General features: G+C 44.6%; 1 protein-coding gene across 1 annotated transcript in view; it reads right to left on the minus strand.

The window, feature by feature from the left end:
- The window catches only part of LOC144136255 (glycoprotein antigen BM86-like), a 31,335-nt gene that overhangs the window by 5,309 nt on the left and 8,518 nt on the right, over window positions 1-17,508 (minus strand). Inside the window, exons 3-14 of the mRNA XM_077668453.1 lie at window positions 17,145-17,261; window positions 14,901-15,020; window positions 12,569-12,676; window positions 11,820-11,882; window positions 9,912-10,043; window positions 8,725-8,853; window positions 7,993-8,124; window positions 6,814-6,923; window positions 6,196-6,248; window positions 5,976-6,118; window positions 1,491-1,661; window positions 916-988 (exon numbers count right to left, since the gene is read on the minus strand). Of these exons, the coding sequence (XP_077524579.1) occupies window positions 916-988; window positions 1,491-1,661; window positions 5,976-6,118; window positions 6,196-6,248; window positions 6,814-6,923; window positions 7,993-8,124; window positions 8,725-8,853; window positions 9,912-10,043; window positions 11,820-11,882; window positions 12,569-12,676; window positions 14,901-15,020; window positions 17,145-17,261 (1,351 nt within the window). The remainder of the gene's footprint in view (window positions 1-915; window positions 989-1,490; window positions 1,662-5,975; window positions 6,119-6,195; window positions 6,249-6,813; window positions 6,924-7,992; window positions 8,125-8,724; window positions 8,854-9,911; window positions 10,044-11,819; window positions 11,883-12,568; window positions 12,677-14,900; window positions 15,021-17,144; window positions 17,262-17,508) is intronic.

The following is a 17,508-nucleotide window of genomic DNA, read 5'->3' on the forward strand; positions in this document are numbered from 1 at the left end:
TGCTTTCAAAGAGCTCCCCGCTCAATGGTATTTGCCACTTGTTGATCATATTGCTTTCGCGCTGAGAGATACGCGGCGGCGGGCTGCCGCTTTTTCGCTCCATGTATCTCCGGCCGGGCGTCGCGCCGCCGCGACGTTTTCTGCCGCGCGAACATCGTCGGAAAAAACGTCGCATGTATCCCGGGCTTTACGCGATTGCTTATATACAGCTCGTTCGGTCGAAAAGCCGTTGAAGTAGTATTGGTCGGTACGGCGTGTCAGAAATAATCGGGGGCTACGTAAAAAAAAATCGTATCATGGTAATTTGTGGTTGTAGTGATTGATGATTGGTTGGTGCGTGATAGGCGATCACGAACTAATGAGACCATTGTAATTATCTTATTAAATAAAGAAATTAAAAATCAACAAGAAATGAAAAAAGGGGAGTTCTAAGGTGTCAAAATGTTCAGAATGAAGAGGCAATGCTTGATGATGCTAATTGAGAAAATTTAGAGTGTGTAATTGATCAATTAATCAAGTGAAACAATTGAACAAAATGAAAAATGCGTTCAAAGGTGTCATACTGCTCAGAATGGAGAGCCCAACCCACCACGCTATCGCGTCATACCCTTAAGGCGTAGCATAAGTGTCCTCTCCAATTTTTAAGAGAACACGGTAGCGTGCCCAAACTGCGAGTTTCTGAAATAGGATAACGCGGAACTAATAGTACATCAGTGCGGCTTGCTTATGCGATTTGGTGACCGGTATAAACTGGGCCAATTCGGTTGTGCAGTTAATTTATTACGGTAGAAAAACGAGCGGTAGAAAAACGTTTAACCGCTTGGAGACGGTCAGTGTTCTGTATCTTCCCACTAAAGAATTCTCGTGGAACTAATTAAAGTCGTAAATGTGGTTATACAACCTCCTTTTACTTACGAGCACTTGTGTCCAGTGATTGCGTCAGGTTCGCATATGCAGTCCTCACGGCATGGATTTGGCCGACAGCTTTCTGCAAACAGAAAAACGAAGCGCAGAGCACAGACGCACATACAACCTGGAAAACTGAAGTATATGCTATTCTGCAGAACTGCATTTAAAAGCAGAAACATCTTTCGTGAAACGAAAAAAAAAAGCACATGGGCCAGCATCCCTTTTCCGATTTTCTGCTTTGTGTTAGAGGTCAGACATTGGGTACGCTGCCCTAATGTGCCCTGTGACTGTAAATACAAGCGACGTCAAGCCAATAGCAAACAGAGTGAAAAATTAGGAATATTACAGCCTCAAAGTTGACCTGGATGGTCTCTGGAATTGTTTACTCAACTGTGACTCAAATTGCGCTGTGCCGAACTGATGCTAAACAGCGTACAGCCAGAAACTGTTATATCAACTGCTTCACAAACAAGGCATGACTTCTCGAGTGACGGCATGCGTATATAGCATGTATAAGATGAAAGGTTTTAAGGTTGGTTTGGAGCCCTTATCTGGCTCTTTATTTTTTCCATCGCACCTACCTTCGCACTGCTCCATCTTCAGAAATCCTTGCTGAACAGCGACTCTGCTGCTTCCGCGGGCACATTGCAGCGTGTATCTGCCAGCTCCTTCGCTGATGCACTTGTGGCTGCCCTTCGAAACAGCGTCAGTGTTGCTCAGGTAGATGTCGCAGAGGTCCACAGGCTTCGGATCTATTCGGAACATGATTCAGTATTGAGAGTCAAGAAGGAAAGAAAATGTACATTGAAACTGCTTGCATGACAGCAATACATACGGGGACGGTTAAGTCACCTTAAGAGTGAAATGCGACAGCGTAAGAAGGAACGTTGCTGCTGCATAATTTTTTATCTGTTTCAGTTCTTCAAACACATACACATTGTTGTCACTGCCTTCGTACCTTCTTTGCACACATATCATCGTGCATTGAGACAGTCTGCCGATAACATTTTCTGACCTGCTTGCCTAGTCCTGTCCACGTTGCGCGCTCCTCCCCTGTTTTTAACTTAATTTTCGCGCTATGTTAACGTGACCATGTGACATAAGCGACTTTTGGGATTAAAACGACGCAAAATCATCTGATGCGCACTGCTGCGATGAACATGTGGCGATTGAATTGAATTTAAGTGATTGATTTAATTGCAACTTGCCATGATGGGAACGTGTGATGACGTCACATGATCCCGTGACTAGGTCATCGCCCTCTCTACCAATGAGCGACTTTTGTGACTAGCGCAGGACTCGAAATCGCATGATGTGGTCTTGTGCTGTCGCATTAAAATTCTGCAACAAAGCTAAAGCATAAAAACCACCAAAATATACCTGCTAACAAGAATCGCGAGTCGGGCTAGTCGGTGCGGATCCATGATTGAAGAAACTAGTGCCTACAAGACAGGATTAAGAAAGGAGCGACGCTCATCAGTGCCGTGTGCCTCGGTTCTTCTTACTTTATCCTGTCTTACTTCCTCCTGTAACAAGCACTGCAGTGCTTGTTGATTTGTCATCGTCTTGGAGGTGAAAAAAAAAGAAATGAGAAGGAATTGCTGTGCCCATCAGCGCTGAATAAACTGTTGGAACACAGGCTGCTCATGGATTATTTAGCATAGACGTCGCTTGAACGAAAGCGCACGCCCTTGGACCTCATCCCTGTGTCCTCTAATTGGCGCTATATCACCGGATGGAGTGGTACTTTTGTATCAGGCCCCTTGCGCGCAGGCGATGCAAACGCAGATAAAATTTTGATTTAGCTACAGTCAGCAACGCGACATTTACCTCACGTTTTTCTTCTGATTTTCTTTTCAGATTTTTCTTTCTTCACAAATAATGAGGACGAATAAATTCTTGCCAACACCCAAGTCCAGGCAAGAACTGTCTTTTTTTCTAGGAACTACGCACAGAACGGAAATTAAATTAAAAAAAAGTTAGAAGCGCTAGCGCCAGAAGAAACCTGACTGTAAGCGAGCGTATGATTTAAGATCGCGGGTTCAATATGCGTTAGGTGTTGCACGATTTAACGTAAGTGAAACAAATGCACATTTCTAAACAAGCATAATTTTTTGCCCTTGCCTCTAATATGCTGCAGGTTAAGGAAAATTGCCATCAGTTAGACGGCTACATAACAAGACATTTTTTTTTACTTTCGATAAGCAGGATGGTTTTCGGAAGAAGCCTTGTTTCGTAAAATCGATCTTTACGATTCCGTAGGAAATGATAGGCTGACAGCGTACTTTTGGTGTATCGAGAAGTTTTGATTAGTGTTAGCTTTAAAGGTCGACGAACAACCGTAATAACAATTACACAGCATCACGGCTACCCGCATTAAGCAGTTCTTATCAAATCTAATTGCTATCGAATTACTCTAATTACTTTCTTGTCATGTCGGGGTTACCACAGGTGCTCATCTGAAGGTCCCGATCCTCTAATGCGACGGCATTATATGTCCCACTAGCACAAAAGCAGTCGTCCGTCGCCGTCCATGACACGAAATTCGGTTGATGTCATAACGCCGATGTGCAAGGTCACAACACATGTAAGTGAACATGTGTAGTCATTTATGACCTAACGTAACGTACAAAAGCCATGACTGCGTCCTCCTGCAGTGCAGCATGACTCAGAGCTTTGCAAGCAAAGTAACGAAAGGTTGTAGAGCTTGTACAAAGTATGCATAGTCATGCCTCGTAGTCATAATCATGACTCAGTCATTCTTCAACGTAGCATGACTCAGGCCTTTGGCCTTCTCACACGTAAGCAGTCTTAAGTGTCTGTGCAGAATTTTAACTCATATTGATGATACAGACATTCTGCAAATGGCTGTGCCATTTGAGGTCGTAGAAACAAGTCCGATTGTGTACTTATTCTGAAGGCTCACCAGTTACAACTGATGGAATGGTGCCAGATGCCGTAGGCGAGAATGAGAAAGAAAAACAAAGCTAATGAGATTTTTCGCGATGCACAATACCGCTTTCAACGGTCACGAGAGAAACGTCACCATGTCTGAAAGGTGATATAAAGATTTTGACACTTACTTTACACGTAACCTGCGCTACTGCGTACATAACATATAAGGGTGCCGCGTGTGTTTTGCTAACGCCTAGGCGAATATTATCACGACCACTACCCTCGTGAGGTCTGCATTCAACTATACTTGCGGACGCCAATGCCCGGTCATACGCCCACCGGGAGGCGCACACAGAAGGGGAACTGAACGCACTCACTAGACGGTATGGAGCCATCTGGGAACACCAACGAGCCCTCAGGAGGACCTACCCTCCTCCACACAAAAACCTTAGTAGAGAGAAGTTGGTTGCCTGGAGACAACTGCAGACTAATGCATACCCCAATCTCAGTTTACTAAGCAAAATCTATCCTTCAACATATGACAGCAAATGCCCGCTCGGCGGGGAACACTCAACGCTTTATCACGTTATATGGGCCTGTCAGAAAGCGCAGGCAGCGCCAATAAACAACACACCAACACCGGAGCAGTTGGAGGCTGTGCTAACCAGCTCAAAGCCCAAGAAACAGCTCAAGCTGATCGACAGGGCTCGCAAGACTGCAAAGGCCACTGGGGCCCTGGACTGTGGGACCCACCTACGCCGCGAGAATCCTCGTTAAAAATAAAGTTGTTCATTCATTCATTCATTCATTCAACTACACTTTGACCGTATGAAATTTTCACAACTGTCTTGAGTCAGATTATGTTAAGGTCGCTGGGTTAATCACCGCGTCATATATTAGAGTGAGTCGTACATACTACAGCAAGCCCTGAATTTTCTGGCCGTAAGATTAGGTAAAAGTGTTTTCATGTAACGTCATTTCATTTCTAATATTATAGACTTCCTAATATTAAAACTAAATTGTTTAGGATATTTTTCTTTCCTAAAACCATTAGGGAATGGAATAGGCTGCTGAGTGATGTCGTGGGTGCTGCATCAAATGATGCTTTCTTTTATATGTTGTAAGTGCATGTGCGTGTCTAGCGCTTTACATGTCTTGACTTTTTCTGGTGTTTTTACTTTTTACTCTGCCTAAGAGCAGAGGTGGCATAATTTGTGTAGGTTTATGTATTTCTTAGTGTAACCCCCCCCCCCCCCCAACCCCCCCCTCCCACACACACACACACTGTAATACCTTGGCACTGCGGGGTCTTTTATATATAAATAAAATAAATAAATAAATATCCGCAGCACTGGCATTATTTTAGCGTGCAATATTTCTTCCCAGGCTGGTCATCTATTTCAGTACAACCGAATCTAGTTAGTATACTGACATACTGGAGATCGCCGCTGGTACGTGTGTACCGGAGAACAGTCCTCGCCATCTATTTTTCGAGCGGATTCAAACCTCTAACATACATTACTAAGCAGTGCTATGTTTCTTTTCTATGAAGACAGTGCTCCTAACTTTATTAGTTTCACTTTAGCTGACTGGGGCATTCGGCGCGTGTGAAATACTGCCTAAATTTTGCAAAGTGAGACCCATTGGCTATTTTAAAAGGTCCTCAATTGTTTTTATACGACGCTGAGATATTTAAGGAGGGTATCATGCCTTCATTCTTGCAATGAATTTTGGGCATTTTATTCAGAAATACGGAGAAACCGCGTTTCCTACGTGCGCATTGCGATACAATAATTGTTTCGGTACAAGGCACGCTACTCCGGTACTGCGGGCTCGTGTCGTTTCTAATTTTTTTACAAACACTCACCTCTGTTTACTGTCCTTAGATGACTTTGCTTTATATTTCTCTATTGTGGCTATTTGGATGACATGTCTAACATCAATGTAGCTGTAAGCTCACCACTTTTGGGCAAGAATGTCTACGCCAACAGCACTCAAGCTTTTAGCCGTGACATTCGCCATAAATCCATCAACCCCGTGAACCATAATCCATAAACCATAAACCGTCATACAGGTTTCATCGCATTGAAATTCCACTGGTAACAAACTTAGCGAAAAATGCAAATACAAACCGTCAGATCAATGAATTAATCGGTATCCTAATTTCTTACCAGTGGCACTGCCATTGGTGACATATAAAGCAGGCGCAAAGAAGCATCCTTTCGTTTTATCGCCGTTCTCGCACAAGTGTATCCTGTTCAGCCGCTCTGGAAGTTGTTCCTCAGAGAACGAGAGTTCCACTTCGTACTCCTCTCTGCGTACGTCGAAACAGAAAATAATCATCAGACATATCAGTACGCTTAAGCTACAATCATTAAACGTAGCACTTACCTGCACGTTAGGAGTTTGGCGGCGATCAGCTGCGCTCCGTAAAGGTTTTCCATCTGCGATTAGTATTGAATACCATAAATTTCGAGCATGTAGTACTTCGCCGCAGAGAGTAAACATTTTTACCGTTCGCTACGTGTTCCCTGACCCCTCATAATGTATCCCTCAAACTGAATCACTTTTGTGTTTATGAGACACCTTATAACAGGCGAAAAAGGACATCTGTGGCATTTCGATTACGTTCTCCTTTAGAACGCTACATAAGTCGCCTTTTATATTTTAGTTGGTGACTTCCGCAGACATCCAGAAAGATGGCAAACCATGACCACAGGAAAACAGAGCCAACTAACCAAATCGTACTTTCATGGGCTAACTTCGCTAAGATCACATGTCATAAAACGGCCATGTCATAAACGCCTACGAAGACACATAGGGCAAAAGCCCTTATATGAAGGCATCGCTCAAGCCAGAAATCATCAAGGTCATCCGGGCCACTTATTAGGCTATAACGTGCTCACGTTCTAGTTCATGTTCGGTGGCCGTTTACTTTCTTTACAGGTATTTAGGATATTGTCTAAGAGCGCAAGAAGCAGAAGAAAACTTGTCTGGTGAAATACTTACGGCGTGATAAATCAGCTCTTCCGTTTTACTGCAGTTGAGTTTTGAATAAATATCAGTACCGCTTGCATTTTGGTACTGCTTGAAAGACGTGATGTAAATGAACTGCTTATCTAAATAGGAACAAAATTCAGAAGATTGGTGCAGGCAGTCAGTGCATCACTAACATTAATCAACAAAAACATGTTTAGCGAGTGGGAGTCCGTATGTAAGTCCGAAAGAAAAAGTCGCGTGAAGTTCTCTGTTTTATTTTTTCATGTGAGTTTCTTTATTCTTTGGAGAGAAACAAATTTCTTTCAAGTTACTGCAGAGACAGGCTCTAGCTAGTGCATTAACTAACATGCCTAAATTTTTAATCATTTGAATGCGAATTCTGCTTTTTATGAACCAGTTAGAATTCCTCTATAAAGCAGTTTCGTGTTACCTCGCATGAATTTAAAAAACCGCGAATCAGATGCGCTATGAATCCCATTCAAGTTCGCGGGTGGATGCAAAGAAATTAATAACATAAAATAAAAATAACCGCACTAATTTGACAGCGTATTATTGTCAATATTTGATTTAGGCAGGCTGCTGCATAGCGAAATGCTCCGGCTCAGGAATAAATGGAGTTAATTGACACAATAAATTTCTAAAGAAACGATTAATTTCAAATAACGAGGCAATTGTTGCAGCTGTGGTTTGATACAATAGTGCTTAGGAATGAAATAAAGGCCAAAGTCCTGAATTAGCCAAATCATTAAAAGATTGTTTTAATGCAATCGGCTAAAAACAGCGCCTATCGCAAAACTTATCTCAAGTTATAATCTATATTTAAAACTTTATTGAAGAAGTCTAGGTCCTTCTCCTAAAAGTTGTAGCAGAACTTGTGGTTCTGGAATTTTTTGTGCCGAGGTGCGCATACACCGAAATCGAAACGTGTATTAACTTAGCTTGCATTCTCAGCAGAATATTTTGAAAGATTGCGAATATAATTTATGAGTAAACTTCTTTGTTAGTCTAATGAGTTTTTACCATATTGTAGTGAACTGACGCCAAATAGTTGAGACGCAATCACAGCATAGAAACTCTTTTGGTTGTTAGCAACTTAGGATGGCACAGAACGAGTTATTCATGCATTGTGCATCAATAAGGAAACGACCCAAAACTTAAGTCAAGTCGAGAAGTATAAGCAAGGCTCACCTAAGATGCACTTCCTCTCAGTGGGGTCCCACTTGAGCGGTCGCTCGCAGACACATGCTTCGCGCTCGGAATCAATGACGCACTTGCTGAGCAAAGGCTGACATTCGCGCTGCTTTCCTAGAGAGCAGGACTCTGGAGAGTTGAGACAAAACGAAAACTTAAGCGATTGTTAGAATTGAAAATATACTGTCCCGGAGGCCCTATGCAACGCGCGAACACCCAGCAGACACAGGCAGACTACAGCGCTCCATTGGGCCCATTTGCTCTGGTTAGTGAGAGGCTGGCCCTACATTGCGTATTAAAGAAACAGACCAGTTTTATGTCAAAGACCGGCCCGAAACGAATTTACAAGAAGGTCGTTAAGGATCTAATAAGGATTCACAGCAATGAACCACAGAACAAATGCGCATTTGCAACAAAGCCCAACAGGCTAAATGAAGGCACGGGCTTTCACAGGCACTATACATTGTACAGCTTTTATCATCAGTGTCTGGCACATAAAATTTCCTCCCATACGGTGAAGCCCAATCGTTAGAGCGTCCTTTAAACTCTATAGAGCTCTGCAGTGGTCGGGACCAGAAGTCTGCACGGATTTGGACCAGCAGGGATGCCGTAAGTGCCTTGATGCACGGGTCGGTAGCGAACGCTGTGGGCCGACGCTTTTGAGAAACACTGCACAGTAGCTGAAGTGGTCTTCTAGCAAACTGGCGAATCTGGTGAAAGTGCCCTTACTTGAGCAGACACCGCCGCGCTCAACAGAGCCGAGCGGACATTGGCAGAGAGCTTCGCCGTCCTTGTAAACGCATGTGCGATCCCTGGCCTGACAGACTGCTGCTTCTTTCTCGTTGCAGGACACCTTAACTGGAATGTAGACAGATAAAAAAGGACGTCCATGAATCTCACGTAAAAGAAAGAGAGACCTCCACGGTACGATTTTTTTTGGGGGGAGGTGGGCAGGGGTGTAATAGAATGTACAAAATATTGTAGTGGGAATGACGCTTCTGTATCAGAAAGCAGCCTCAGGCAATCAGAAGTCGTCAAAAATAACGTGTTTATGCTAAAATAGGAGTCAATTTTTAACTTTTGCACAATCTGCAGTAGTACACAAAGAACAAAGAAGAGGGGACGAGTTTTGAGCGGAGACAGCTCTCCTCTTTTCGGCTCGGGAAGTCGTCGCGCGCGGATGTTTCGGTGCGGCGCTCTGCTCTCCGCCAGCGGGCGAAGCCCCGCGGTGGGAACGATCTCCTGCCAGCTCGCCTCGTCCGGCCTCGGAGTTTCTCTTTTTCCCTTGCGTGGGCGAACGTTTGCTCGTAACCGTGCTTCAGAGTTGGGCGACCTTGATTCCTTGCTTTAATTTGTTACCAGCTGGTGTTACTGTGTCGCAGCAGTAAGTGCCTTGCTTGTGCCAGCCAGAATATGTCGTTGCTTTATTCTCCCACATGCAGAGCAAGGCCCGCCGTGGTCGGCATACGCTAAGTAGCGCACGCGATCACAGGATGGGGTCTACGGTTTTCAACTGCGTGAACCGCGGTTAAGCGGCGAGAACGTATTTATACCCTATTAGAACCCCACAACTTCTTTGAACTACTGTAGAAGATTTTTCTCACGGAAAAACGAGTTCACGTACCTTCTCATAAAAACAATTCTTTCAAACAATTCTTTCAAACAATTCATGATGGGTGTAGCAGCACAGAAAAACGAGACCCGTATGAGTAAGGCATGCAAACACCACTATCAACATGCCTAACTTTTCGCCTTGCTTCAGTCGTTCAAAATTCATTGCTGTGTGCGGAGAGCAGCCAATTCTGGCAATTCATGAATTCTTGCAGTATCAAAGTATGCTTTGATAATTACGGGCGAAAGAATAAAAAAAATACAGGAATTGTATTTCAAGAACACGATTTTTTCCTCCTACTGACCTCGGCACGTCCGTCCGTCACTGTTCAACTCCTCACCCTCTGCGCACTTGCACGTGTATTGAGCCGACGACGAGTTGTCGAAGCTGCACCCGTGTTTGCAAAGAGGCCCAGCATCCCCAGTTGCACAGGCATCTGCGGGAAAGAAAGGTGCGAACTCCAAATAACGTCACAGCTGTGTGAAAGGACTTCCACACCTATTGCTCTGTTTTTTATGCGTAGGAATAAAGTACGGTCCGGGTACGCAGCAGCTGTCAAAACACAGTTTTACGTGTGAACTTCGCAAAGCAAGGTGGGTTACGGATGTTAACTGACCTGAGGTGTCAGGGTCTGCAGAAGCAGCACCTAGCTTTAACGCAATACAATTGCTGAAATGACTGCAGTGTTACACATCAATCAATGTTTCGAATTGCAGGAGCCTTGAAGTTACAAGATAATATGATATATTTGTTTTGTATGTTCGAAGCGCACAGATCAGCAATGAGAAAATTTTGTGCGCGTAAGAACGGCGTCACAGTTAGTAGGGATTGTGTGAAGGAAGCACTGCTTTTGCATCATAAAAAAACAAAATAAAAACAAAAGTGGCGCAGGTAGTAATCTCGGACATAATATGGGGTGAATATTTCGATGAACAATTATTTTCCCGCAGTGCCATTTGTAGCTGCCAACTGTAATCTTACGGCTGATAACTAGAGAGGAGTGTATGTGATCAGCTGCGGGAGGCTAAAGAATGAACTTGAATAATTTTTTTTCAAAATACGTCGCCTGGATCCTGCATTTCCGAATATCAGGCGAAGTTTCTAACTGTTCGTAAAAAAAGCGCGAAAAAAGGTTAATAAACTTGTGAGAAACGCCTAAGTCTGCTGAGCTTATTGGCTACAGGGTAACAGAGACTGCCGTGTTAGGTAAGAGTCTGAGGAAATACTTTGTGGTGTAGGCGGTGAATAACTTTGCTTGAAGAACTGCATCAGTGATACACGTGACTGGCCATGAACCAAAAATAGTGGCTCGAGAAAAGCGCCATATAGACGTGTGGGGGAAGGACTACAACGTCGCGTTTCAACATCACTATAAAATTAGTATCACTTACAGGCGAACTGTACCGGCAATGAGCCATTTCTGTGCAAGTGCAAAAATCATTAATTACAGTCGTGGTTTTTACTGTTTTCAACTCTCAAATTATAGCTCCTTTACGAAATGTTGTGCTACTTAGTATGGCAGAAGAATACACGGAAATAAGCTGACGCAACAATACAGTAACTGACTCACAGTCCGCCCTTGGCTGCAGGCAAGTTCCCAAAACAGCAGTGCACGATGCAATACTGGTTGAACATCTAGACGATGTTTCTCTACAAGGCCGTCGTCTACGGTTGAGCGGTCCTTCTGCAGTGTGCTCTGGTGGCAAAGCTTAGTCGCTGATTCGGGCACAGGATAACGCGTGATGGAACGTTGCTGGTACATACTTCAAACCTTGGAAGCGTACTCGAACTCTCCTGAATTTTCTTCGCATTCTGGCGCCAACGTGGTACGCAGTGTGCTTCGCCTCTTATTAGGCTCTGCTTATGCTGTTGATGACTTTGGTACAAGTTCATCTACTACATGTCATTGAATACACTATTTCGAACTGCTGCTTTCATTACCCGTTCACTGCGCTTCAGAAAAAGCAACAATATTGCTCCTGTGTGACCGTAAACCTGCGCTTCCTACTTGAAGGAACCAGCAAACAGTTACCAAAAAATTCAGAACACGTATGTTATATCACAAAACATTGAGCCTTAGAGAACTTTTCCTGCGTGGTTTCAATTGTTTCACGACGATAGAGACCCGACAATTAAAAAATGACCTAACCTATCTCGGTATGTTCATGCTTTATGAGAGTTGCACCCATCACAAAATGTAGCTTGTACCTACTTGTGCAGTCGCTTGCGTTTCCGATGGTGCCAGGTAAGCAGTACGTTCCAGGTTCATAATCCGCTGCAGATAACAAAGGACGAGTTTTTTTTATATATTCAGAGCTGCCGTGTTTCGAAAGCTCCCGTGTAAAACAGGTCCAAAAGACCATATTATACTACAAAAAAAAACACATTAGGCAATTTGGCAGTGCTGATGATATGGTTTATACGAAACACTCATAGCACGTTTTTCTGACCAGGTTTTACAGCTTCAAAACGCGATAACTTAAATCTCTGAAACAGATTGTTCTAATAAATTTGCAGTGAAAAGGAAGAAATGTCCGACTTAACTGCAATTTGTAGTATTTCGAATATCAAAGAATAAAACCACTCTGTCGTAGTGAACGCTTGCTTAAACAGCTGTCAGCAGTGAAAGTATCAACTGTCTCATGCGTCTCCGATAGTATAGATCAGCATGGCTGACTTTGCTGAACGCATTTTGAAGTGAGTCAATGATGGCTCTGCTCGTTTCAAGTGCAATGGTCTCGATGCTGGGGAGCTATTACACCACCAGAAGGAATGTTGTCTGAGTCGTTATTAGCAGTAAAGCGGTGGTGTAATTCCCATGAAAAACTACTAAAAAACAATTTTCTGTTGAACAGAAGACACGGATGATGGCGAGGCATGAAGGTAAGCTCAGTTAAAGGTTAGAAAAAATTATGCGAGCTAGTTTAAGCGACGCTAGACGATTCGTCAACAAGACCTTACCGTCACACGAGCCCGTCATCCAGTTCTGACAGCAGCGCTGGTCTTCTCTAAGCTTCGCATTATTGCAGATGTGTTCACACGTGAATTCCGGAAACAAGCAGGCGATGGCTGAAAACAGGCAACACCGGTTGAACATGCAATCGTTTTCTCTGCTCGCCCCCCTAGGTTGATATCTCATTGTCCAACTCCTGTGCAGCTATATCTCATAGGCGAAGTGCAGTTTGTGGCAGATGAACGAATACTAAGCCACCCTTATTTCTGAAACCGTGAATTCAAGGGGCATTTTATACTGATGTTGGTGAAAAAAATTCTATCTCGCTTTCTTTCAAAACATCTCCCCTTGCGCGTTTCGCGTGTTAGTGACAACAAATGAACATATGCCGGATATTCGTGATAACTGTTTATGCAACACGTGGAGGGCTTATTCTCACGAACAGTATAAGCCATTTGCCCTCGTACGCTCCGTTTGTAGAAAGTGTACTGCTATTTTTACAAGCGATAATAGTTGCGCATTATATTGTGACGAAGAAGACGACCGATTGAGCAATGGCGCGGACGGGAACGCTCGCGCTAGGCCAGCGGCCATTAAACCACCTCATTGCAATCGATCATCGTGTCTCTTTCTTCGGCTGGCAGCCACGTAACATTTGGTGGAGCTTGCGGGGTATCATCGGCATCCTGCTCCTGAAGCTTCGGCGTCCTGCATCAGCCGTGGTCGTCGGCCGTGCCCCAGCCTTTCAGACCCGAACCGACCTCACTGTTGTTCCCCCGCCCCGTCCCCCACCGACGCAAGGACCTGACCTACAGACCCCACTGACCCGAGACGCCGCTTACATCTGAAGACACCGTACCCGTGCCCAGGCCGTTCGGCGCGTCCTGGGGCCTCGACCGTCGGCTCCTGGCGACCTGCGGCCCGAAAGCTTCGTGGACCAGGAATCATTCAGCCATCTCAATCATTGTGGCGGCCAGCACCTCACCCCTTTCTCGTTCCTGTCCAACCATCCTCTGAAGCCCGTAACCACTTTGCGCGTCTCTTTGTCACCGATCTGGACGATCGCTCGGTGGCCCCGGGTAGTGGGACGATGACCACGAACTGTGCAGTGGCGCGGGCAGGAGCGCTCGCGCTAGGGCAGCGGCCATTAAATCACCTCATTGCCATCGATCATCGCGTCTCTTTCTTCAGCTGGCCGCTACGTAACAATATATTGATACCAAAGGCTTAACTATTTCCTTTATCTTTTTTTGAATACATAGGACAAGGGGCGCTTCGAGGCAGCAAGTGCTCAAGTACATAGTTCTTTAGGTGTTTACCCTCATGGCATCATGGCATGCTTAAAAATGATAAGAAAAGCTCTTGTAGCATCATACATCAGCACTTACACTCAACTATGCTGTGTACGGAAAAATCTGAAGGAGATGCTTTGTATTCAAAAGTCACCACTAAAGTATGAACGGTGTGAGACTTTCAACCTGAGATAGATATTTTCTAAATTTTTTGGGGGGTCACTAAGTGCGACGCATAATTTCTCATAAGTACTAGACCTGCATCTTGGAGGAAAAGATCCGGCGATAACATGCGACAACCTGCGATAACATAACATACTTCTACAGTGAGTATGAGCCTTGTTTAGAGCACTGCAGTGGAGTGGGGTCAACCAAAAAAAAAAGACGAAAATTCAGCTGCAAGCAGCCGGCTATAGGAAAAGTGCTCGTGCTGCCCATCTGGCTCGTAGGTCCACGTGCCTCTACTTTAAAGCAACTGTTGTTTCTAGAGCCTGGTACCTGCGAAGAGACATCTCTTGCTTTGCTGTGCAGCTGAGCCTCTCTGCCACTCTGCACAAAACTGCCGCGCACTCAACATGCGGCACTAGCAGGCCCGCCGTGGGGCACAGTGACGGTGTACGTTTTTATTATAGGCCGGGCGTCTTTGGCAGGAGGACCAACACTGCGCCACACAAACATCTAACCATCTTATTGTGTGCCGGATTGTGCGCTTAAAATACTTGCACATGCTATCGGCGCACTGTACTAATTAAGAACTCTTACGCCACTGGGCGCGGAGTATGGACTCGCAAAGGGTGCCTATATGCAGTATGCCTGTACTGCGCTGATGGTAGGTGCTACTGTTGCTGTGTGCACTGGGCGCACGCTGCTAGGTACGAATACTTTTCACTTGATATCACTGCGTCAGCGTACATAACTACGTGTCTGCGATTTCTGTGATCACTGCTCTGTGCGGACATCGACTATCTGTGGAAGCGTCCCTTAGCGGTGCTACTTTTTGTGGCTATGAGTTGGTTCGTTGGGCAAGAAGCTGTAGCATAAACCTTACATTTGCACGTGCCATTCTCGTTTTCCGTGCCGTCCGGGCAGTCACACTGAGGCAAGCCATTGGGATCGAGGCGCTCTTCTCCGCCGCCTTGTTCGCACGCTTCTTTGAAAGCAGCATCGACTGGAACAACATGTTTTAGACGTCAAAAAACAGCGTTCAAAGTGAAAACGGTTTTAACCCTTCAAAGGCTATGGTTATCTACGATCACAGCCTTCCCATGTACGGTCGTATTACTGAACTATTGTCTTACTAGATTATGTTTGTCGGCCGTAGTCTTTGACAGGAGAAAAGACTATATACCTGCCGAGCTCGGTGTCAAGCAAGGAAAAAAACACTATACTTTGGTGTTCGTAGCGTGTTTACTAAAGGTATTCATGAGGTTGGATTGGAAAGGGCTAATAACCCAGTAACGAAGGGTGGTGGTTGCAATGCATGCTTGAGGGCATGACCACGCGAAGGCCTACAGTACAACTGAAAGAATATGAATACAAATAAACAAATGTTCTGAACTCAGATAAGACAACTGTAGATCGCAATACTTAGCGAAGTGTTGGAAGTAGTAAGGGGATATTAATCAGGCAAACCAGGGGTCGCAGAGCCGGAACAAGAGGAAGAAGGTACTAGGACCACAGTAATTTGTTGAGGTGAATTTGGGTGGCACCGTGAAGTTATGAATAGCAGCTCAATGACATCCCTGGGAAGAAAAGGTACTTAAATTTGACTACAGCTCATGTTCTCTTACTCGACCAAAACTTGAATGGCAACTTAAAGCGACCCGAAGGAAATCTTCATAAAATTATTTCCGTTTAAAAAAAGGTACCCTGGATCTTTCCCCGTATGTTACCGCTTGCTCGGCCACACACAAAAAAAAAAACATTTATAGCTGAGAAAATTGCATTCGAACAATTTCACCGGTTTGAAGTGAATTTCGCAGGCTAGAAGAGATTGTCGCGCGTTAGAAGTGAATGGCGGCGTGGCATAACCTCTGGGATCCGCAAAAAAAAAATGATTTGTTGTCGGCGTTTGCTGTTTAACAGCAAAATCGGCCGGTGTTGGTGGGTAAGGTATATCGTTTTTGTGCCTTTAACAGCTTATAAAAGCTCCGTTTCCGGTAACAGTGGTCAATTTCTATTCAGAATGCTGTTGTATATTGATGCAATTTGCCCACCGAGTCCCTTTAAAGGTTCAAAGATAAGTTTAGGACAGCGCAGCGAGCTACGGAAAGTGGAGGCGGTAACCTTAAGAGAGCAACGAGGATTAGAAAAGAAACTCGAGCTACGATGTCCTAGTAAAAATCAAAAGCGGAAAATACACGTGCCGAGGCACACGTAATGCGCAGAGGAGGTAGTAAATGGCGCATTGGTAATATAGAATGACGTCTTGAAGTTCAGCGCGACACACGGGACGAGGAGAACGGAAGACGCGACGAACATTGGCCAAGACTGCACGTATATCATGTCACTGAGAATATTGTTGTTGTTGTTGTGCCGCTGGAAACATGCCACGCCAAATCCAAAATCGCTCCTCTCCTCATTTCTGAGTTCTTTTGGTTTTGCATATACTCTCCGAAATCAAGCAAGGCAATGACATTTGCTAAAAGCAAAGCGAGGTCCACACTGTTACACACCGTTTACCTCTTTTGACAATGTTAAAAGTCTCGTTGCAGTGTGCGTGGTTTTGAGCTGAGTTCATTGCAGCTTTTAGGCACCGGTGGTGTTAGCCTTTCAGTTACTGTGCCGGTAATTGCTGCAGCGTAGCGACGCTTAAATGTTGATTGTAAAAGTTTTGGCACAGATCTGTGACCTAGCCCAACTACACCACCACGCGTGGCTCGTCTTTTGTGTCAAAATTGTTGAATGAGTGAAGACCAAACTATGCCTAAAATAACAAAGAGCTCTCATATTTTTGTTTCAACAAAGTTGAGAGTGTCTAATTGCTCGTTTATTCTCTTAAAAAGAATTTGGACGTCCTCTGCTGTCGAAGGAGAAGAATACATGGAAATCAATGGCGGGAGCATTTCTGCGGCTGTGTACGGAACCTCCACTATCAGTGATTACTAATGGATAAGACACGTACCACCGTCCACCTTTTTCAGTAAGTGTTTTTTTTTTAAACTTGATTCTTTTTTGCCTACAGTGTGCCACTAGATTGGGATCGGCGTGGGGTATTTTTTTCGCCTTTGACTACACTCTCTTTCCTCAAGCAAAATAATTTTAAAAGAACACCTCCCGCGTCCCATCGTACCTTGGCATTCATCGGTCAGGCCATGGATTCCGGAACAGTTGCATTTAGCCGCGTCAATCCCATCATTGTCCACACAAGCCCCAGCAGTGCAGGTCGTTGCCAAGCATGCGTTGATATCTGTAAATTTCATGCTTTCAGATATCAGGGCACTGCTTGAATTCACAAGGTTAGAAACTTGGGCAAGTCGGTAACGCTGATGATCCATGGTAAGTGAGTGCAGCGCAAAACGGGACAACTGACAAAGAAAGACGCACACAACACAGCGACTTTGTTGTGTGCGTCTTTCTTTGTCCCTCTTCCCGTTTTGCGCTACTCTCACACACCATGGATCACTGCTTGATTAATGACTCCCTCCGGCGGGAGC

The sequence above is a fragment of the Amblyomma americanum genome, chromosome 6 (genome assembly GCF_052857255.1).
Source record: "Amblyomma americanum isolate KBUSLIRL-KWMA chromosome 6, ASM5285725v1, whole genome shotgun sequence".
NCBI lineage: Eukaryota > Metazoa > Arthropoda > Arachnida > Ixodida > Ixodidae > Amblyomma > Amblyomma americanum.